This window comes from Clinocottus analis, unplaced genomic scaffold (genome assembly GCF_023055335.1).
Source record: "Clinocottus analis isolate CAN_PGR_092001 unplaced genomic scaffold, fCliAna1.0.p SCAF_19, whole genome shotgun sequence".
Classification (NCBI taxonomy): domain Eukaryota; kingdom Metazoa; phylum Chordata; class Actinopteri; order Perciformes; family Cottidae; genus Clinocottus; species Clinocottus analis.
In genome coordinates this window covers 3,316,708-3,338,985 of record NW_027175920.1, presented here as the reverse complement: position 1 = coordinate 3,338,985, position 22,278 = coordinate 3,316,708, and the positions used below count along the sequence as shown (strand labels likewise).

General features: G+C 44.8%; 2 protein-coding genes across 6 annotated transcripts in view; one reads left to right on the top strand and one right to left on the bottom strand.

Moving 5' to 3' along the window:
• Positions 1–5,624, bottom strand: part of LOC137789335 (synaptopodin 2-like protein) — a 12,506-nt gene extending 6,882 nt beyond the window's left edge. Inside the window, exons 1-5 of one of the 2 annotated variants that reach the window (XM_068582789.1) lie at positions 5,551–5,624; positions 4,098–4,215; positions 1,672–1,823; positions 1,253–1,555; positions 512–900 (exon numbers count right to left, since the gene is read on the bottom strand). In XM_068582789.1, coding sequence (XP_068438890.1) covers positions 512–900; positions 1,253–1,555; positions 1,672–1,823; positions 4,098–4,199 — 946 coding nt within the window. In that variant the 5' untranslated portion in view covers positions 4,200–4,215; positions 5,551–5,624. Of the gene's footprint in view, positions 1–511; positions 901–1,252; positions 1,556–1,671; positions 1,824–4,097; positions 4,339–5,550 lie in introns of those variants that run through there. The other variant, XM_068582788.1, reaches the window with a different exon arrangement.
• Positions 5,591–22,278, top strand: sec24c (SEC24 homolog C, COPII coat complex component). 4 transcript variants are annotated; one of them, XM_068582784.1, is made up of 25 exons: positions 5,591–5,807; positions 7,532–7,710; positions 7,991–8,071; positions 8,866–8,992; positions 9,793–9,959; positions 10,070–10,786; positions 10,869–11,011; positions 12,017–12,085; positions 13,189–13,297; positions 14,061–14,188; positions 14,530–14,668; positions 14,758–14,873; positions 15,126–15,250; positions 15,524–15,715; positions 15,828–15,921; positions 16,579–16,695; positions 16,829–16,999; positions 17,159–17,255; positions 17,354–17,499; positions 17,913–18,051; positions 18,482–18,600; positions 18,782–18,961; positions 19,490–19,675; positions 19,773–19,862; positions 20,250–22,278. In XM_068582784.1, the coding sequence occupies exons 2-25, from the start codon at positions 7,551–7,553 to the stop codon at positions 20,388–20,390; spliced, it is 3,753 nt and encodes a 1,250-aa protein (XP_068438885.1). In that variant the 5' UTR covers positions 5,591–5,807; positions 7,532–7,550; the 3' UTR covers positions 20,391–22,278. The 4 variants fall into 4 exon arrangements, with proteins under 4 accessions (XP_068438885.1, XP_068438886.1, XP_068438887.1 ...); XM_068582785.1 differs by lacking the exon at positions 12,017–12,085 and having other exon boundaries at positions 5,592–5,807; XM_068582786.1 differs by lacking the exon at positions 7,991–8,071 and having other exon boundaries at positions 5,593–5,807.

Sequence of the window (22,278 nt, the reverse complement as noted above, 5' to 3'; positions counted from 1 at the left end):
GACAGAAAAGGGGAGGAGGGGAAAGGTGGAATACCTCTGCCGGTATCTGGTATACCTCACCCCATCACCGCCAGCCTGTAAATGTAACTGGATACTCCAGTTGCAGAAAATAACCACAAGAGGGTGATCTACAGCTATTGATACGATTCAAGGATGCACAGCTGACTCCTTCAGACACAACGGGGGAATCCATTTCAATTAAAAAGCAAAAACACTGCGGTCAAGACTGAAAAAGGTGCATGAACACGAGAAACCAGCATGGCTCCTGTTTTTGGTCAACATCTGGAGTGTCATCCTCAAACTATTTCCTCCTTGAAACCTGTTGCTTGATTCATCTTAACTTCTAGTCATGAACTTTCTGGTGTTCCTTGCTGCGTGTTTGTGTTTTCCTTAGTAAATATGTTGGAAATGACTTTACCATCATCCCTCTTTTACTTTTACCTTGTGCATTGTAATCTCTCGATTATTTACGTGTAACAGTGAAATGTTTTGGATGAGAGCATACACTCACTAGCTTGCCGTGCTTTGTCCTTGTAGGTGGTGGAGAGCTCGTCGCTGATCGGGGTCTGCTGTGGTCCCACCATGGGCACCAGATGTTTACCAGCGGCCGAAAGCAGAGCATCTTTGGCCCGTTCAGGGGACACGAGCGGTGGGCAGGACATCCCGCCGCAGCCCCCCGCCTCCTGGAAGCCGCTGTCCCCTTCTCCCTCCGTCTCCATCGACCCCTGATCGGGGGTCGGCGTGAGCGTGTGAGGGGTCACGGTGAGTGGGATGTGTGCTGGGGTGGTCCACTCGGTCTGGGGCGGCTGGTAGATGAGTTCTCTGCGAGGGACGCCGGGAAGACACTGGACTTCCCACTGGCCCTGCATGGAAACCCCTGGATCTGTGGCGCTCTCATACCTCAGGGGAACGACAGAGCACAAGAAAGATGAAAAAGTGGAAGTGGAAGAATATCACAGGAAGCCTCAGTATGTTTCAGCTTTTTGCAACGACTGATCCAAGAAACCTTGACAGACTACTTTGAGCACAGGAGGTATGCATCCCTTACATACTTATATATATACACTGCATATACTTTGCATTATTGCACTTTCTTGATTGTTTGATTTCCAAAATCAATACGCTCCTCTGTTTTGTTGTATATAGAGTATTTTACATTCACTTTTTGTGTCTTCTACCATAACTTTGCTTGCTACTTGTGACAAACACATTTCCCTTTGGGGACGAACAAAGTAGACATCTCTCGATTTACCCGCTCATCTCCGAGGCCTCCTCCTCCTCTTGGTTGTCGTGGCGCGCAGGTGAGCGAGTGTGAGGAGGCGTGCGGCGTTGGCGCCGGTGCGTGAGCGACTGCGTGTCTGCGTCACTGTCCGTCTCTCCGTAGTACGCCTCGCTGTCCGGAGGGGAAGTGATGCCCCTGGGCAACCCGGTGGGGGAGAGGACGGAGGAACGCTGGGCGGGCGAGGGAGCCACGGGGGGAGACATGACCCTCATGCAGGAGCGGAGCGGTGCGGAGCAACCAGAGTAAGATGAGGAGTGGGATCCAGAAGGGCCTCTGGGAAACACACAGAGGACCAGTTGTGAAAATGCAAAATGTGCATCAAAATGCAAAATGTGCATCCGTTCGTTTGAAACGTCTTCATGTGACAAAGCCTGTATACGTGCGCTGACCTTTTAACCCTCAGGTTGAGTGTGGTGCTCTCCATATCTATGAGGCTCATGGCCTGAGCGTGACTGAGCTCGGCACACATATGGTCGCCAATCGCAACGAGCTCATCCAGCTCCTTCAGTCCAGCTCTGCACGCTTTGCTGCGCCGGCGAACCTGAGAGGAACAGGGTTGATAACACATATTAATACATGTGGCTGAGTTAGAAGCACAGTAAACATTGTGTATTGTTCCACCTGATCTTCACTTTCTATTAGTTATGAAACAGATAACAAGTCTGTTATCGTCAGGACGAAATGCTCTGATGTTTAATATGAAAACTTGGTGACTTTTAGGAACTCATTGTCGTAGTAATCATCCCACAACATCTCACTTCTCAATTTGAGTGATGCGTTGCATGAAACCACTCATTTCTTTTCTCACTTTGTAAAGTATTGCGCCTGCTGCGAAGCAATTTTCAAATACAGTTGAATCTAAAAAATGACATAAGAACGAATGTTCAGTGTTCAGGAACAGGCATCCTCCACTGCCAGTCATCTTTGTCCCTGTATCAGAATAACTTGTGAAGTCGGGCAGCTGTTCCTGGAGGTCGCCAAGAGATGATGTCATAGGATCCTTCAGGAAGTATGTCTGTGGGGGGGCTGGGTGATGGATGGGAAGGCGAGTATTCTTGTCTGCCAGATTGCAGTTTCCTCAACAAGAAAAAGATAAGGCCCTCAACTCTGTCTCCTCACGTATACACACGCTAATACACACACCTTGTCGCTGTGAAAATATTGAGGGGAGGAAAGTGTGTTCCCGCACCTACTTGGAGTCTCAAGGATTTGCCTTTATCGGTATCTCTTGACCCAATAATCCCAACGCGGCTTCCACGAAGCGTTCCCATATTCTCCCAGCCAGACAAATGTACACACACACACGTACACACAAGTGAACATCGTGAAAGACGGGGTTTGAACAGCTGAGTCGCTGGTCTGGACCAGGAGGGATGCCTGTCAGTCACCATATGTTCCCCACATACCCAAAATAAAACCTCGCAGGAAAATCAATCACATTCCTAGACAGATGAAGAAAGACAGGGCGCTACTGTGACAGGAGAAAATAAATTACTGACAACACTAGAACTTTATGAGGCAGGAAAGTGTAAGAGAGTGTGGGAACAAACAATCTTTTTCCGTGCTGGGCTTCCAAGCCGCTCTTAAACGAGCTATTCTGATCCTCTGCTTTGTGCTCCATTCCCAACCAGCTTATCTGAGGTATGCACAGCCACACAAACGACAGGTCGCACACATACACCGACATGAGGAAGCAGGCACTGATCAAACTCTCATCAAAGGTGACCTTTTGGGCTGGAAAATCTTGGATGGAGAGAGGCCTTTGGTGCCAGAGTCACCCCCGCCGCAATTTTTGAATCCGAGGTTATGACAGTTTATGAGTGGACCGGCCAACTCCAAACGTCAGTGTGAGAGAGTTCGCATTCCTCCTCTCCAGAATAGATTTTCTTATTAGAGACAACATTCTGGGCTGTCAACAAATATAAACACAGACACTAAAAAAGCTTTTGAAGAAACCAACCTGTGATAAAAAAAAAAGAATATTCCTGGGGCTTTACATTTGATTATTCTGTCCAAAAAAATGTGTGGCGGTGACTCATAGGAAATAAATGTTTTTCCACAACTCCCCCGATAAATGTGTGTGTGTGTGTGTGTGTCTGTGTGTGTTTGCGTGTGTCATTGCGCACTTAGAGAAAAGCAATAATATAGAATGTATGGACAGATAGACTAACCTATACTATCTCTGATACTGTGCGATCGCCATCAGGATGTAGTGATGAAACTTGAGTCAAGATCAACCCCCGAGACATGTGTTCACACTGTTCTTTGACCCACAAACACAACTGATTCGCAACAGGGGGGATTTAAATTGGCTGCGGCCAAATGAGCATGGGAAAATTGTTGTAGAGGGAAGATTACTTTTACCCATAAAGTAACAGTAGAAAAGTGGCAATTTTCTGAGTAACAACACCATGATAGAGAGATTTAATGTAAAAAAAACTGATTGGTATCCTGATCATCGGGCATTTAAATAGGACTTTGTCCATCAAGCTCATCCCTCTCCAATTCATGGATGCTCTCCACAGTAAAGAATGTAAAAGTGTTTGAAATAGTTAGATTAAAACACTAAAAAGAGTAACATAAAGTTTATATATACCTGTATAACAGAAAATACATATAAGCACAATTACAGCAAACATAGAAAACCACAAGACTGACCATCACGGCCTCAGACTGCAATTAACAGCTGCAGTCTCTATTAAATCTGTCTACTCGTGTTACCACCTTGGCAGCAAGTCATTCTGATACAGACTGCACACACACAAACACTCATGCACACAGACACACACACACACACATATAGGTTCCACTGTACCTTGGCCACCTGTAGAGGTTTCTGTTGCTCTGCTCCTCCCTGCAGTCTGAAGCCCCACGGGGAACCTCCCGAGAGGGAGACCTCAATCTCCTCGGCTACCATCCTCGCTCGCAGTCTGCTGTGTGTGTGTGTGTGACTGTGTATAAGTTGATCTCCCCTTCTTTGGTTCCTCACACTCCGTGAGTATCAACGAGAGAGAGTGAGGCTTCTGCCTCCCCGCTCCACTCGGTTGACCACGGCATATCACTCCACCCCTGAGGAGACAGGGGGTGGCTGGCTTTCATCTGCTTACACTGGAATGCTGTGATGGAGGGGTGGGCACTTGGGAGGGTGAGAAGGGGAAAAAGTGTATGTGTGTGTGTGTTCATCCTCTATAGCGTTCAACACTTGCCATGTCACTCTCAAGCTCTCTGTACAGGATGGGATGCCTGCTGATATAGCCGCCCGAAATAACCACAACAGCCACTCCCTCTTTGACCCCCAGCTCAGGGTCTGGCCAGCAGCCGGTCTGGCCAGCAGCCGCTGTGAGGCGGCTCACAGATTTGTCTTCATCTATCCACAGCACCCCGATGTTAAAGGACAGACGGGGCAGATATGAGGAGGACATATTTTTAGGCATTTTTGTTTGTTTTATGTCAATTCAATTCATCGCCATTAAAGAGCTTATCTCAGAAAAAATATATTGTTTGATCACATGTCAACAAGCATTTTTATTTAAGGAAAGCAGTTTTAGGGGAAGATGGTAAATACTCTGATCTTGCAGAGGATTGCAGAATGTATTAGCCCCAATGACTTCGCCAAACAACTGCTCAAATCTGATCATCTAATGACACTGCATGCCAGGTTTGTGCAGTAATTCCAAATTGTACCTGATTGCAAGCAGGAGCTCGGCCCAAACTTGGCCAAAGTCCCATGAAGTGGAGCAGTTTGTGGCCCAAAAAACGTTGCCAAACTTGGCGGCCATGTTTTGTGCTGACAATTTGGCCTTATCGGATGGCTACTTCTTGTCTCATTATAATGATTTGATAGATGACTGAGGGTCACCAAAGTCATATTGGCTCTTAGCCTAAGGGGAAATTTAAATGATTAAATTGTATACTCTCTGCTATTTTATTGTATTCTATATATTGAGTACTTTTCATATTTAATATTTGTGTGTCTCTTATGTAACTTTGGTTGCTGCTGCCACAAACAAATCCCCCCATGGGGATGATACAGTACCTACCTACCTACCTTTTTTAATTTAATTTAATAGTAAAGAGACAAGACAGCTAACTACGTGTTTATGGCCAATTTAGTTTGAAAATAATCGGTCAGTACATAAAATACTCAACAAGTTTCAAATTTAAAAGTGTTGCACTACACCAGCTACACAATTACTTTATCATAAGTTAGAGAACACAGTTGCACTTGTTATCGCTATTATTTAAAACTTCAATACCTGACTTTATACCTCACACACACAGTGCCTGCTGGTGCTCTGTGGTACAGGAGAGGAGGTGAACGGAGGGGGAGTCGCTCTGCGGTGTCCGGATGTGGACGTGGCACAGCGCTGCAGCAGTTCCGCTGAACGTCCGCTTCTGATACCGAGAAGGGATTAGTGAGAAAACACCTCGGGACGACGGCGGCTCCAGTTTTTTTTTTGTCGGCCCCCACCGGGTATCGCAGCTTGTCCCGAGCCGAGCTATAGCTATTCACAACACATCGGAGGTAAGGTTTCTATTTGAAACCAGTTAGAGGTGTGACATCGCCGCCCGGCTCGACGGGAAGAGTTTTGGACTCGATGCTAGCCGATGCTAGTAGCGCTCCGCTAAAATAGCTGGAGGTTACTAGCTTAGCAATGCTAGCAGGCTGTAACGTTAAGCTAGCTCCGGTTGTGGCTCTTTGGTCACAGCTGATTCATCCACATCTGCTGTCACCGTGATTCAACTGCTTTGGCAAGCTGCTGTTTACTTCGCTGTCGTGTTTGGGACGTTTCATTTTCTCTCTCCTATCTGTCCACAAACACCACGCCAACCAGTTGTGTATTATAGTTGTTTTTTTTGCTTAACATGGTAACGTCAGTGAAGCTAACGAGCTAACTGACTGTTATGCGGCACGTTAGCTCTCACACTTCACCTCTACGAGGCTGGCGGTGACTTCCTCCTGACACACGTTTATTATTCTCAAATATGACGTGTCTTTGCCAGGTTTTGAATGGTTTTATTGTGTTTTGAGTTGAATTGCTAACCCGGTGCTTTAGCTAACAGGGAGCATATGTGAGTCCACTCAGTAGGCCCGACGCACTGAACATCGGCTCCAGCGATTGTGTTTCTCGTTGTGTACACCTGCACCGCTGAATTATTCAAAGGCCCCGCTCGTTCAGCCCGTGTGTGTCTGTTAGATGATACTCATCACTCTGTCATATCGGTTTATGCCAGTCTGCGAACACCAAGTCAATAACCAACGCCAGAGAAAGCGAGGAGGATGAAGTTTGTATGCGAGGAACAGAGTCCCGCTCGTAGAGTTGACAGCCCCACTGGGCCCTGCCTCCTGGGGTCTTCTCGTGCCCTGTAAACATTGTAGCACATGCATAAGTCCTGTATGACACGCATGTCTTCACTGCATCAGGCAGTTATCCTCACCCCCACAGTGGAGAGTACGAACAGTTACTCCTTCTGTGGTTTGTGTCTGTTTACATGTTAGTTTTGGTCTACTTTGAGTGACTTGCGCCTTTTTCAGCGTGGGTATTGTGTCTTTCTAAGCAGTTTATGCCATGTTAAACATTATCTGTGTGTGCGTGCGTGCATGTGTGTGTGTGTGTGTGTGTGTGTGTGTGTGTGTGAACTGAATAGTCTCATATGGTAAGTCGTAGGTGTGGCCAAGTCAAACATAAAACACTAACAAGGGTGTTGTCACTGAATCAGGAAATATTAACATCTACAGCTATATTAGATATATATTTGTGTCTGACGGTTGAAACTTGGTGGAGCCAAGAGATTTGTACAGGCTTCAAGCGTTCTGCTTTACTTTTCCTGTCTGTTGGTTCAGGTGCAAATGTGACACATGGGGTCATGTATCTTTTTCTTGGTAATTACTTAAACTCTCTCTGTATGTTTTGCCCAATATATTGGAGAACGTTAAAACGAAATTGCTGTTTTTTTTTTTTCTTAAGAGAGAGTTGGTAGTAAAGATGTTTACTAAGATCAATTGTTTGTATTTTTTATAGATCAAGGAGTGCTGTGTGGTCAGATTTTCCCGCTGCTTTTCGAGAAGGGCAGCCTCCTTAGAATCAGGGGAACTCAAAGACTTTGGCATTAAAAGTGTCTTACAGGCGTTTTTTACACTCAGTGCATCGTGGTGATTAAATCTGTGTTTAGAGCCTGAAAACAGGTGAAACAAGTTTCGCCTTCAATAATGTAATAAAGCGTTTGTTGTGTCACAATTATATTCAGATTTAGGGATGGTCTGAGGATGAATGTAAACCAGCACACTCCAATGGCCTCTCCATATGGCCAGCCTCAGCCTGGCTACGGCCAACCCGGCTACGCACCCATGGACGGAGGATACCCCGCACCTTACGCTCCCTACAACGGCCCTGATTCGGCCTACCAGCCCGGGGCTCCGCCACAAGGTAAAGCGCTGCTTCTGAATACGGTTGTGTACGAGTGAGAGACAGAGAGAGACACAGCAGGTCAGCTTTGATGCTCCGCGAGCCCTCATAGAGCCATAACCTTGGAGTGTCCTACCTACCTGCTTTTCACCATGTGATTGTTCTTACATGTGTGAGAACAGCGCTCTGCCTTTGCATACTAATCTGAATCTTAATGGCTCCCTCGTATCTCCACGTTGCTTGAAGCATTTCCCTCCATCTTTCTGTGTTTGTCCTCTTTCCCTCTTTTCTTGTATTTCAGGTTATTCTCCTTTCACAAGCTTTCCCTCTAAGGCTGTGTCTGCCAACCCAGTCTCTGACCTCTCCTCTCCTCTCGACTTGGGTAACTGCCTCCTCTCTTTTTCTTACTCATTCATTTCACACTCCACATGCTCTGCAAACATTGAATCCTCTATACCTGTGGGCACTATTCTTCCTGCCATGTTCTTTTCATAAAGTACAATAGAGGAGGATCATTTGAGTCTACCGAATGCCTCTGGTTGTTGAGCATAGCAGCCAAGCAGTTACTAACCGTTTTATTACGAGTTTGTATTTCTTACAAATGTGAGCAACGCTTTGTTTTATGTGAGTTTGATGTTCAAAATTCAATCTCTTTACCTGCTGGTCATAATTTCTAGTTGTTAACGTTTATTGTTCCCATATTGTTGTTATTGTTTAGTGTGCAGGAGGTTAGGTCAAGTGATGTTTTGTGCCTTTAACCCCCCAGTATTGACATTACTTTTTTTATCAGCAAACTACTCGGCTGACAGTTTCTCATGCCTGCAATTTTAAAACGGTAAAAACAAAGACAAGTTGACAGTTCCTTGTTGAGGTTTACATCCTAAAATTATCCTCTGGTGTTTATTTCCAGCCTTCATCAGAATATCAGCCTCGTTTCAGTGTAGAGTTTGTGCGCCCAACCCCAGAGGCAAAATCTGGAAACGTAATCAGTTAGTTCTAAAAATGTATTTGGGCACAGCGGTGGCCTATAGCCACGTTTAGCTTCCTCTGCTAATCTCGTCACATTAGAAAGATTGGTATCGGAATTAATTTAGGATTAGTTGCAGGGATGAATATGCTTTTTAAAGGAGTTTGTGTATGTGCATGTGTGTGTAATCTTCTGTCCCTGCACTTCAGGTCCAGCCAGGGGCCCTCCCACCTCTGGAGCCCCTCCAGTCTCAGCACCTCAACATTATAGTCAGTACAGTCACAGTCAAGGGGACATGCAGAATGGACCCCCGCCTATGACACAGGCACCACCCAGGTAATTACATGTTCATTGATTGTTGTTCCCTTCAGTATATTTAGACCCTTGGTTTCATAAAACATTGTTTTTATTCAGTTTTTTTAAACAAATTGTAGATACAACTCAAATTTGATCAGACTACTTGCGGCTTTAATGCAGCCTGGAATGACATATTTGTGTGCACTTAAACATTTAATTTCCTACTTGAGATTCACTTGTAGCAGGTTATTTAAATTCTGCAGGTTTCCCTTCATAAAGTCGTAAGTAGTAGTTTGAAGTGAAAGTTGACTCCAAAGCAAATTATTTTTTTTTAAAAACACACTCAATATGACGTGTTAAGAGAAAGTATGACTTGTAATGAACAGCAGGGGCTTAGTCTTGAAACCTCTGGAATACAAAATGATCTGAGAGAAAACTGGTGTTCCAGTTGCTGCTGGTATTCAGTTGTCTTTATCTGCTGGTGTGGAACACCAGTTGAGCACGGACACGACAGACAGACATACTTTTTTAGACTTCTAGAGGCTGCTTTGTGTTTGTTTCAGTTCACTCGTCCTGCTGCTACGAGACTCGTGTGAGGTCTTAATCCTGCACTACTCGCAAAAAATTCTATGCAAAACTGGCTTACTTATAAACACGGCTGCAAAATCAGCGTTCACCAGGAGAAATTTTGCATGTAAACCAGATTTCTCTAATCCGCTCCCCTGATTATGGAAACCAGGTTTTATTATTTACATGACATTTCATCAGCTTACTGTAAAAAGACTGACTGTACTTAAGTGCATGTACATACACACATTAAAATATTTATGCGTTTCCAGACCTGCTGCGTCTCAGCCATACAACCAGGGAGCTGTGAACCTGTCGGGGCCACAACCCTCCTATCCCCAACACTACGGGCCCCAGCCCTCAATGCAGCAGGTCACTAACCAGATGACCGGGATGCAGATCACCTCTGGACCGCCAACGCCTGCGGGACCAGGATATGGTAAATTTGAATGGATTACTTTTTTTTTGTTGCCATTATGTGATGTGGACGTAACAAAGATGTTAAATTACACCTCTGTATATTCAAACTGTTTGTTGCTCCTTCCTTAGCTCCACCTCACAGCTCCCAGCCTCCTGTCAACACCGCCTACTCAGCCGCACCGCCACACTCGTTCACCCAAGCCCCTCCCCCTGCGTCCTCTGCCCCGACCCAACCACCAGCTCCAAGTGGTCCTCCAGCTTCTCAGCAATACTACAGAGGCCCACCACCTCCTTCCCAACAATCATTCAACTCTTCTCTCCCCCCTACCTCTCAACAGCAGTTTGCCTCTCCTGCGCCACCACCTCCTTCCTCTCAGCAAACTTTTCCTCCTTCATCCTACTCGGGTCCGGCGCCAATACCCAGCCAAGCTCCTGCTCACCAAGTGTCCCAGCCACAGCAGTCCTTCCCTCCGACCCAGCTCCCCTTCTCCTCGGCACCTCCACATGCCAGCCACCCTGCCTTCGTCTCCGGCCCGCCTCTCCCCGCCCAGGGCTCCTTTCCGCCTCGAGCTCCCCCACCTTCCTCTCAGCCTGGCTCTTTTCCTCCTCCTGGCCCTTCTCCAATCTCAATGCCCCCTGGCCAGTACTCAGGCCCCATGCCACCCCAACAGCAGCCTCCTCCATCCCAGCCACCCCCCTACCACTCAGGTCAGATGCCTCCCAATTCCATGGCCCAGAGCAACCACCTGCCTCCAGGACCACAGGGCCCACCTGGCCCTCCTGGGCCCATGCAGCAGCCTCCATCTCAGCCTGGCATGCAGGGAGGATACCCACCTCAGCAGAATGGTGAGGAGACTGCCACAAAGTGGAAGCTAAATCGATTTGTGTCGTTTTCTCCGTCACTAAGCCATCATCTTGTTGTGTTCAGGTGCCTTTGGGCAAGTCAGAGGCCCTCAGCCTGGCTATGCAGGCCCGTATCCCGGTCAACCAAACTACGGGGCCCCTGCACCAGCACCGGCACCAGCTCCTGCTGCACAGAAAAGACTTGACCCAGATGCCATTCCTAGCCCGGTAAGTAGATGCAAGTACACAAACGTGTACTTCTCTAAACTAATTTCTCAGTTTGGAAGTAGTTGTGAGGAAATATGACTTTGATGAATTCGCCCAAATGAGTTCACTCAGTGTCCAATTTATTAGGTACACTAAGCTGTTGTGTGAAATTGGTGTACCTTTATAAAATGGCCACTTAGTGTATGTGATTTTGCACGTACCTCTGTGTGTATTATCATGTTTTTGTATCATGATGAACCAGTACTGTCATCTAAATTTACACACCAGGCATTCAGTGTTTTAGACGAAATCCTATACCATTTACCGTATTTGTTTTTGAATATTACAATTTACTTTACTCTGCAATCTAATCAGAATTCAAGTGTAAATGCTATCATTTATTTCCTGTCTTGTTTGGTGTGGGACAGTTTTTCATGTTCATGTTGTATTGTCATAAAGATGGTTTTAATCCTGCCTTATAGGGCGATCTTTTTTGAAAAATAGGGGCTTGTTTCTTGAAGTTCAGAGAAAAATAAGTATAAAGAAAATTTGTTTGACTCATCCTGGGGCATCACATTCACTACTGGATATCACAAAACATACCAATATATTGATTTTGGATTATGCACCATTGATTATCTTGACATTGCCCAGCTCTGGCACCACAGAAGTCGAACCTTGTCTAGACCGCGATTGTTATACGCGTCTTTTACTCGCATGTCTCGTGTATTTTAACTTTGTAACCTTCTGTTTTGGTCTTTACATTTACAGCTGCTTAGCATGTGTGTCAAACAAGCACCTGGTATATTAGTCAATATCTACTTACGCTTGACTGTAATAGTCCACAGTACCACTAATCTATAATCAGTACTACTGATCAGCTCGTCTGAATAACAATGCTGCCTGCTACTTGGCCTAGTCTTGCTGAGTTTTCTCTTCTCACACTCTTTTTCTTTTTAAAAAATATTTACACTCTTATTTTGTCCTGTTTTGCACAATTTGCTGGACAAACTTTTGAATGTAAAGCAAGCGTCTGACATGCCGGCTGTGCAGAAATCAAGACATAGAATAGACCCAGACGCTATCCCCAGCCCAGTAAGTTTCCTGTGTGCCTGCCTTCTCCTCTGCTTCATCCTTTCCTCTCTGCCCGCTTGCACTAAGCCACAGCTTCCACCTCCTGTTCTTTTCTTTCTTGCCCCTTAAAGTCAGTAATGGTCACTATGAAAGGTGTGTGTCATGCTAATGGGTCAGTCATCCCTGCTAATGAATGTGTTTCACCAGGATAGCTCCCATTTTATAGGACTGGAAATGTACACTGATGTTGTTTCACCGATCACAATTTGGCATCCTTTACATTCGAGCACTAATACCCAAATGAAACTGTCAGAGTCCAGACGAAACACCAGTGTAAATTATTGTTTCATGGAATAGGAGTAGTTTGACATTTTGCGGAAAAAAATGCCTATTTGCTTTCTCGCTGAGAGTAAGACGAATCTGTTGATATCACTCGCATGTATAAAGGCTAAATGCACGCTAAATTAGCGTAGCGCAAAGACTGGAAACGGGGAAACAGTAACTAAGTGTAGAAATGTTTTTCAGCTAACTCTCGGCAAGAAAGCACATTCCCTAAAATGTTCCTTTTTTTAATAATCATATTTGATATGATTATTTTACAGAAAAAGGCAATATTGTGGCCTTGCTCAGAATACTTCATCTTAAGGACATTACCCATCATCATACACACTGCATCATAACCATGTCGGTCTTTCCTACTACCTCACACCAGTCTCACTGATTCTGTTTTGAGAGAGACTGTTGAGTAGTGATGGGTATCGTTTGTTTTACGACACCGGTGCTAAAACGGTGCCTCTCTGTGCCTTGCATGCTAGCCTGCGATGTTTTGACTTACCCACAATTCCTTGCATTAATAGCATGGCTTGATAAATCCTGTGTTTTTTCAAGGAGAACGTCACTGTAGTCATGACTTGACTAGGATTTCCTTTTATTCTCAGATGTTGATGGGTTTTCAGTGTTTAGTAGCTGCGTGTTGGGGTTGTGTGAAAGTCATCTCCCGCATGTCTGTTCAGTGTTCCTCTTTTTCGACCTTGTGGGCATCAGGGACAATGTATCGTGTTACATGTGTGTATTTATGCTGGAAACGGGTATGAATTATTTTATCCCCATCCCTCCTCTTTTAGATCCAGGTAATAGAGGACGACAGGAACAAGAGCACCGAGCCATTCACCACAGGGGTCAGAGGTCAGGCCCCACCGCTGGTTACCACCAACTTCCAGGTCAAAGACCAAGGTACGTTCTACTTCCTGGTTCATACGGTCACAGAAAACCTAGGAAAGTCATGGAATTTTAAAATGGTTATTTTCTTATCAAATCCCAAATGTTTTGGAAACAAGATGAAATTTGTTATATTTATATGTTCATGTCGTTCATTTACGCTGAGTTTTAAATAATTAATATGCTTTTAAAAGGCACTCAAAATATAAGCAGGCATACGCTGAGTGTATTTATAAATGTTTATTCTTTTAATAAAACCATTGTCTCTCATAATTTGTGTTATTTAAGGTATACTATATGCTTTGGAATTCTGATTGTTAGTTTAAATACTACATTTTCTCACTTTTTCATGTCTACACTGAGATTTCATAAGATGTTTGGTCATGGAAATTTGGTTTAAAGTCATGGAAATCCATTGGGTCAAAATGTGTATGTTCCTGTGAACACACTCGTACCTAGCATTATCTCACCCACATCTTTAGAGAGGGTTCAGGAAATTCAACTTCTTTTCTTTCATGGACCATTTAAATTCAATAGTATCTTAATAATAAAACACTGACTAAAAACTGCACCAAGTTACAAGACCTTCAGACACTCAATCAAACCGCAGGACAAATACATATGTGTGTGTTGTGGTATGTAAAACCATCATGCATGTAAATTTGACAGGCAAAACATCGTATACAGGAGACTGATTGGCAGGTCATGGCCGATCTGCAAAGAATTATTCATGTGGATTGTGTAAAGACTGTAATATTAATGGACAATCTGTGTTTAGGGAATGCCAGTCCCAGGTTCGTTCGCTGTACGGCGTACAACATGCCTTGCACAGCCGAGATGGCCAAGCAGTCTCAGGTGCCCCTGGCTGCGGTCATCAAGGCCCTCGCCACGCTGCCGCCGGACGAGGTGAGCGATCTCTCCACTCTCTCTCTCCTGTTTTGTAAATGTTGTGAGCCCTTTATAGACAGGGCCCTTTATAGACAAGACTCAACTTGTTCATGACACAATATCATATAAGTGTTAATTAGAAATCAGAAGACAAAATGTGAAGTCATGCAAGATGTAAAATATGCAGCATGGCATATTATCGTTGAGGCTCCACTGAAAGCTGCAATAATGAGTCAATTAACTGATTAGTTCATATTTTAATAATTGTTTCAATGTTTTAGCCATTTTGCAATGCATGTATCATAATGCATATATGATGGCATGCTGAATATTTTTTGACACCAATATAATCTTGCCAGACGCCTCCATACCTGGTAGACCACGGCGAGGGGGGGCCAATCCGCTGCAACCGTTGCAAAGCCTACATGTGTCCATACATGCAGTTCATAGAGGGAGGTCGGCGCTTCCAGTGTGGCTTCTGCAGCTGTGTCACAGAGGGTGAGTTTCTGTCTGGGTTCATATAATAAAACAGTTTTAAAGAAAATGTTTTTCATTGAACTCACGGCTCTGATGCTCGTCTCCTTTAGTGCCTCCACATTACTTCCAGCATCTGGACCACACTGGGAAGAGGGTGGACTGCTACGACAGACCCGAACTTTCGCTGGGCAGCTACGAGTTCCTGGCCACTGTCGACTACTGTAAGGTAAGTCCTCTCTGCTGGAAACAAACCTTTTGCTCACTGTACTCATCGATTTAATTCACCACGATCACGCTCACTGTTGTAAGATCTGGATAATGGTGGTAAGATTAAATCACTGATATTCCTTTTATAAGGAACTGCAAATTCAATTCAAACGCTTTTAGAAAAGAAGAGTTTCAAAATCTCTGTGGATGGTTAATATGTTGCTATTCTTTACACATGACTTCTTACACAGTATTTGTTTGTCTCTAACAGAACAACAAGATTCCTCAGCCTCCAGCCTTCATCTTCCTTATCGACGTGTCCTACAACGCTGTGAAGAGCGGCATGGTCAACATTGTCTGCCAGGAACTTAAGACCCTCCTGGACTACCTGCCCAGGTACGCACACACAAACACATGGATAGAAGAGGAAAGGATAAGGGAGAAAAGAGGAGATGAATGGAAGCAGTAAATGATGATGCGAGGCGATAAAGAGTAGAGGAGGAAGCAGATGGTCAGAGATGAAAAATTGTACCGTTTCTCCTATTTCATCCTCTGCTTATTTGATTAATATATGACATTTATTTTTACAATTAACACTTGAAATTACGGCACTTGCAAATTACAAAAACCATACTTCGGTTTTTCATTTGTACTTTTCTTTTTTAACAGGGAGAACCCAGAAATGGACTCCGTGGTGCGAGTGGGTTTCGTTACCTACAACAAGGTTTTGCACTTCTACAACGTCAAGTCGAGCCTGGCGCAGCCCCAGATGTTGGTGGTGTCGGATGTATCGGACATGTTCGTCCCCCTGCTCGACGGCTTCCTGGTCAACGTGAATGAGAGCCGGCTAGTTATCGACAGGTAAGAGAACTAAAAAAAACACAACCACACACTGACATGTTGACAAATACATGAGGTGTGTAAGGACGGACAAATGGATCCGTTTTAATGACACATTGTTTGTGTTTTCCAGTTTGCTGGATCAGATCCCAGAGATGTTTGCAGAAACCCGGGAGACAGAGACGGTCTTTGGACCCGTCATCCAGGCAGGACTGGAGGCTCTCAAGGTAACCACATATTGCCACATTACCACATTACAACCCTTGAAAGTATTTCTCGTCAACATCCAGTTGTAACTCACCACAACTTATTGTGTGTATCTTTGAGGTCTAACAACCTCTTGAATGCATATCCTCCCCAGTAAAACACTTTTGTCGCTGCTCCTTAGCTCATTACAGAAACCTGTGGGGTGTGAGCCCACTGTGTAAGACAAACATAACCGGGTACCCCATTGTGTACCCCCCTCCTAGAAATTGTAATACTTTGGGGACATTTAGCCTTTATTGAAAATGGAGGCTGACGTTGGGAGTTAATGTCATTATTCATCACGTGACTGGGACAGGAATAAAAGTCACTGAGAGTAGGCACGCTTAAAATCTTGATGAAAAGGAACTTAACACTTAAAGTTCCCAGAGTAACGTGATACGTCTCGTAGCCTGGGGTGGCAAGTTTATTTCATCTAAAATAAAACCATTGCTTTTATGAACGGAGCCGCAAAATCTCAAAGTGAGTCCACGAAGATTAGCAATTCTGAGGGAAAAAAAACCTGTGGGAATGACTCAGCGTGATGACTCTTTACCCGGTCTTACTACGTCCATGTCACGATGTTAATTTCCCGCGGACATGCCTGATGATTTCTATGTCGCTGTCTGTCACTTTCTCAGGCGGCAGACTGCTCGGGGAAGCTGTTTGTGTTTCACACCTCTTTGCCCATCGCAGAGGCTCCTGGAAAACTAAAGAACAGAGAAGACAAGAAGCTGATCGGCACGGATAAGGAGAAGGTAAACACCAGTGTAGCAAGTTTATTGTGTACTTATTTAGCTGTTTTATGTCGTAGCTTAATGGGTATATCTCATTCATCTGGAACAAAAACAATCTCAAGTTCGCTCCCGACTGACTTCCCGTCCTCTTCAGTCTCTGTTTCAGCCCCAGGTGGGTTTCTACAACACCCTGGCTAAGGAGTGTGTAGCGCAGGGCTGTTGTGTGGATCTCTTCCTCTTCCCCAACCAGTATGTGGACGTTGCCACGTTAGGGGTGGTTCCCGTCTCCACTGGAGGTTCGGTCTACAAATACACCTACTTCCAGGTGAGAGAAAGTCTCTCTTTTCCTCCTTCAGTCTGTAGTGAATTCTTTTTTTTTTTTTTGTCTGTAGCCGTTTGTCTTTGCTCTGTTGAAATACCAGCTGGGTCATTGCGTAACATGTTCCTTTTGTCTGTGACTCATCGTGTGTTGTCCTGATCCCAGGCTCAGTCGGACAAGGAGCGATTCTTGAACGACCTGAGGCGAGACGTTCAAAAACTAGTCGGGTTTGATGCCGTCATGAGGGTGCGAACTAGCACAGGTGAGGCTGAAAACAACAACAACAACAACAACAACAACAAGACAGGCCGAGAGATATGTAACAACTAACTGTTATGATCCTGCCTCCCCTCCCCTCAGGTATCCGGGCGACAGACTTCTTCGGCTCCTTCTACATGAGTAACACCACCGATGTGGAGCTAGCGGGCCTGGACTGCGACAAGGCTGTCACTGTGGAGTTCAAACATGATGACAAGCTCAGCGAGGAGACGGGGGCTCTCATGCAGGTTTGTGTTTGTTCATATTTATGGTTTCCAAATCAGTCATTTTAGGATAGTCGAGTAGGACTCTCGGAACAGCAGTGAGTCAGATCACTGCTGGTTTTCACGTCCTACAAGGTGTTATAGTTGGTTGGTTTCATCTAATCTTATATAGCTGACATCAAATTAATAAGTAACAAGTTTATGTTACACAGCTTAAATGACAACTAACAAGATCTGGAGGACTTAGTAATTCAGGGTTATTGTTTTAAAGCAGACACTGACTGAAAAGTAACACAAGCTGACATCACCCTGGAAAGCTTGATGCACAGTGAGATTTACTGAATAATACACTTAGTTAAATAGTAAATACTAACCGATGCCGCTGCTGAACCCGGTTCATTGGTGAGAAATGCCCGTCCTGTTTGGTTTCCCTGCAGTGCGCCGTGCTGTACACCAGCTGCAGCGGCCAAAGGCGTCTCCGCGTCCACAACATGGCGGTCAACTGCTGCTCCCAGCTGGCTGACCTCTACCGCAACTGTGAGACCGACACAATCATCAACTTCTTCTCCAAATTCGGTGAGTAACGAGCTCACACTGCAGATTATCTTCTTCACTGTTATTCATTGTCAGGCCACAGGGTGTGTGTGTGGCTGTTATTCATTGTCGGGCCACAGGGTGTGTGTTTGTGTGTGTGTGTGGGGGGAGAGCTCTGGAGTGTAGCATTCAATACAAATGTACACATTCAGCATTGTACTCTAAAAGTCTGAGTACGGTCTGAGTGGAGAAACGAGTAACATTTTCTAAAAATACTATCGCGCAAAGCCCAGCTGCTCCAGTTCCCAACAGCAGAAACCCACACCTGTTCATGATAGCTTACTGCTATGAATGTTTGCAGCTTTGTAAGTTTCAAACGGGGCCCCGCGTTCATAAAGATGGAAGACGGTCAACTGCGGGTAATACAGCTTGTTTTATCGTGTGTGTGTGTGTGTGTGTGTGTGTGTTGCAGCTTTCCGAGGCCTCCTGAACAGCCCCACCAAGGCGGTGAGAGACACTCTGATCAACCAGTGTGCTCAGATTCTGGCCTGCTACCGAAAGAACTGTGCAAGCCCCTCGTCAGCTGGTCAGGTACTAAAAACCCTTCGGCATACATAGTGTATTTGTGCCCAGCTAACACCTGTACTTACAAATAATATAATAATACCATCTCAAGATCATAAATACGCATCATTCAGGACACCGTAGGTATTACATTTAACTGTGTGTGTGTGTGTGTGTGCGTGTGTGCGTGTGCGTGTGTGTTCTCCAGCTGATTCTCCCTGAGTGCATGAAGCTGCTACCGGTTTACCTGAACTGTGTGCTGAAGAGTGACGTTCTGATGCCGGGAGCCGACGTCTCGTTGGACGACCGGGCTTACCTGAGGCAGCTGATCAGCTGCATGGACGTCGCAGAGAGCCACGTCTTCTTCTACCCCCGCCTGCTGCCACTGGTGAGACCACACGGCGACGCAAAGGCGTCTTCGTCACTTCACCTTGATGCTTTTGGTTAATAATATTGCGTATAATATGTGGTTTTGTAGATTCACAAAAACAAGCGTTTGCTGTATTAATGATACAGTATTCAAGCCAGATGGAAATACACCCGCATGATTATGCTCTCATAGATCAAAGGACCAGACACAGGGCTTCTTTTTTGATGATGCTTTTGAACTTCCATCACAACTATTTTTATCATTAGAACGCTGCACAGTGTGTGATCCTCTCTGAGTGTGTAGCATCGTAGACCGAACACTCTCTGCGTTAAGACAACGAGTTGTTTAAGGTCGCAGTGAGACACTGACGTTCCAACTGGTAAACAAATACAAATACAGCGTTCAAAATAAGTGATCTTTTAGGAATGTGGCCTCTGGTTTGGTTACCAGATGATTTTGTGTTGCGGCCAAAGTTCACCTTTTTATACCGGAGCTAAGGCTAATTGATTACAGCACTAACCTATTCATCTAATATTGGACTTTTAGACGAAGTTTGAGAGCGGGTCGTTGCCAATGGCGGTGAGGGACTCAGAGGAGAGGCTGTCTAAAGGCGGAGTTTACATCCTGGAGACGGGACTCCACCTCTTCCTGTGGGTGGGAGCCAGCGCGCAGCAGGAGCTGCTGCTCAACATCTTCGGCACGCCGAGCTTCAGCCAGATTGACCCGAGCTTGGTGAGAGGAAAAGTGCTTCATTCCAAATTATTCATCAAATAGTCAAATGTGTGTGACGCAATAATAACACTTTCAAAATATTAAATTTCTGTTTCAGACAAATCTGCCAGTGCTGGACAACCCCTTCTCTCAGAGACTGAGAGAGATCATCGAGTCCTTCAGAGCAGAGCGATCACGATACATGAAGGTAAACTGTCTCTTTTCTTTATTACCTCTCGGAGTCCAAGTCCAAACGCTTTGTGTCCCGCTTCCTAAGAACAGGAAGTTTGTCTCTAAAATAAAAGTCAAGATTTCAGGCCGAAACCAAGTGTGCTGACTTTCGATACTTGAAGTGGAAGTGAAACCATTAATTGTTCAGCAGAAAATATATTGGAATTTAAAAAAAGCCCAAATCTCTCTGGTTCCAGCTTTTTAAATGGAGGATTTGCTTGTGTTCTCTGTTTGATATTCGAGACAATTGGACAATTTATTAAGGAAAATAAGGGATTAATCAATAGTGAAAATAATTGTTAATTGCAGCCTTACTTTCCAGATTTTAACTCGCTCTCACCCTCGTCTCCCCTTCTGTTCGCAGCTGATGGTGGTGAAACAGGAAGACAAATCCGAGCTGATATTCAGGCACTTCCTGGTCGAGGACAAGAGCGCCAGCGGGGGAGCGTCATACGTGGACTTCTTGTGCCACATGCACAAGGAGATCCGCCAGCTTCTCAGCTAGGCCTACAGACACCCACCTGCACCTGTATGGACCCCACCCTTACTCCCCCCTCCCCTGGTTCACCCTTCCTTGTGAAAGAAAGCGCTTTATCCTTTTTTTTTTTTTTTTCTTTTTTTTTTTTTAAACCTAATAAACTAAAGCTCTCCTAGCTGTCCGTCAGCTGAGAGACCAGCTGGCAGATTACGTTGTGTGTGTGTGTGTGTGTGCGTGTGAGGAAAAAGAGAGTCTGATGTTAATAGAGCTTTACTCTGCCTCAAATCTACTGCTCCAACACAACAGGAGCTAAACAACTGGCAAGGGAGGGTAATGTATATACACAAGTGAACAATTATGTATGCAACGGCGTGAGTGACTGACGGAGACGGCTGATGTTGACTGTAGTCGGTGTACTGTCTGTATTACAAGCACTGAAAGGCTGTTTTGAGTGCGTTAATGACCCTCAGATAGCAAACACTTTTTATATGATTGAATCCCAATAGAGTGAAGGAGATTTACATACCAAGACATGGAATTAAATATATGCTGATCCTTCTGTCTCTTCTCCCCTTTAATCATGGCCTTAGTACGCCCCCCTCCCCATGCTGCTCCAGTCATCCATGATGTGTGTGTGTGCGTGTGTGCTTTTCCAGATGTTAGAGGAACCGTCGCTTACTGACCAATTCTTATTTCCCGGTGGGTCTCAAGGGTGTGAGTGTCCCAATTCAAGGCGAGATGAACGACTCAAACTGGAGTCTGGCGGCCCTTTTTCCTGAGGAGGTATCTTAAAATGTGAAATCTGGTTTCAGTGTCCACGAGCGAAACTGAAAATAAAATTACACATGGCTGCTGTGTTGTTACAGTAATTGGTATAATCCAGATTAGTTTAAAATCCGCTTCGGTTGAGTTTCTGGGATTTCACCGATGAAGCCGATGTGCATTTCAAGCCGCTGTCATGATTCTGTTATGAGAGGAAGCTTTTCATTGGTTCAAAGTCTATGCAGCGAAGAGAAAGAGGCCTGACACAAAATATAAATACATGAAGGACAGGTGTGAACTTTTGAGCTCAACGTCACAGTGACGGGAACTTCTTCCATGATTAGTTTCTGTGGATGATTCTGCCTGTTGTTGATGTTTAGTGCGGCAGACTTTATATAAATCAGACGTTGAGACGTCTAAAAATGTATTGACAAAAAAAAAGAAGCATTTTTTTTCCAGCAGAAAGAAACGAGCACAGAACGACGGCAGATAAATGGATATACGATAATGTTTGCAAATTTTGGATAGTCTTCGCACCGACAATGTTCAGTGTGTAAATAAAATATATAATCTGTACAGAATGAATAGAATATAACCATTTTAAAGACCTGCCTGAACAGCTGTGGTTCGTTGAAGGTTGGTTTCTCTGTCGCAAATAGCCGATATATAAATCATGGCTTTTTACCGAAGAGAGGAAGACGCCTTGACTGGCTTTTTGGTGTGTGTGCGTGTGTGAGAGAGTGTGTGTCTGAGAGAGAGTGTGTGTCTGAGAGAGAGAGTGTGTGTGAGAGAGAGTGTGTGTGTGAGAGAAAGTGTGTGTGAGAGAATGTGGGGTCGGTCCTGGTGAATTTCTGCTGAGGAACAGAGGGATCAGCCAACACACACGCATACATACGCATACACTCCCGTGAGGTTAAATTCAGTCTTCATTTATCACTTTCTGTTCCCTTTTTTCTTTAACAAAGTGACTTTTGTGTTTGTTTGTTTGGTGTGTGTGTGTGTGTAGCCCTCTGTTCCGTCTTTACGTTCACTGACTTCGATTGGTCCACAGTCTGTAATCTTAGGTTCTGTTCCTTTTCTGTTTTGATTTTTCTTTTCTTTTTCATTGCCTCTTGGGACTGCTAATAAAATGATTGTTAAAAGTGAAACTCTA

What these genes read in the sequence shown, in the direction of transcription:
- sec24c (XM_068582784.1), top strand. Translation starts at nt 7,551, where the DNA reads ATGAATGTAAACCAGCACACTCCAATGGCCTCTCCATATGGCCAGCCT. An exon ending in CTCCTGGACTACCTGCCCAG is followed by an intron (nt 15,251 to 15,523) that starts GTACGCACACAC and finishes CTTTTTTAACAG; the next exon opens with GGAGAACCCAGAAATGGACT. An exon ending in GAGGGTGCGAACTAGCACAG is followed by an intron (nt 17,256 to 17,353) that starts GTGAGGCTGAAA and finishes CCCTCCCCTCAG; the next exon opens with GTATCCGGGCGACAGACTTC.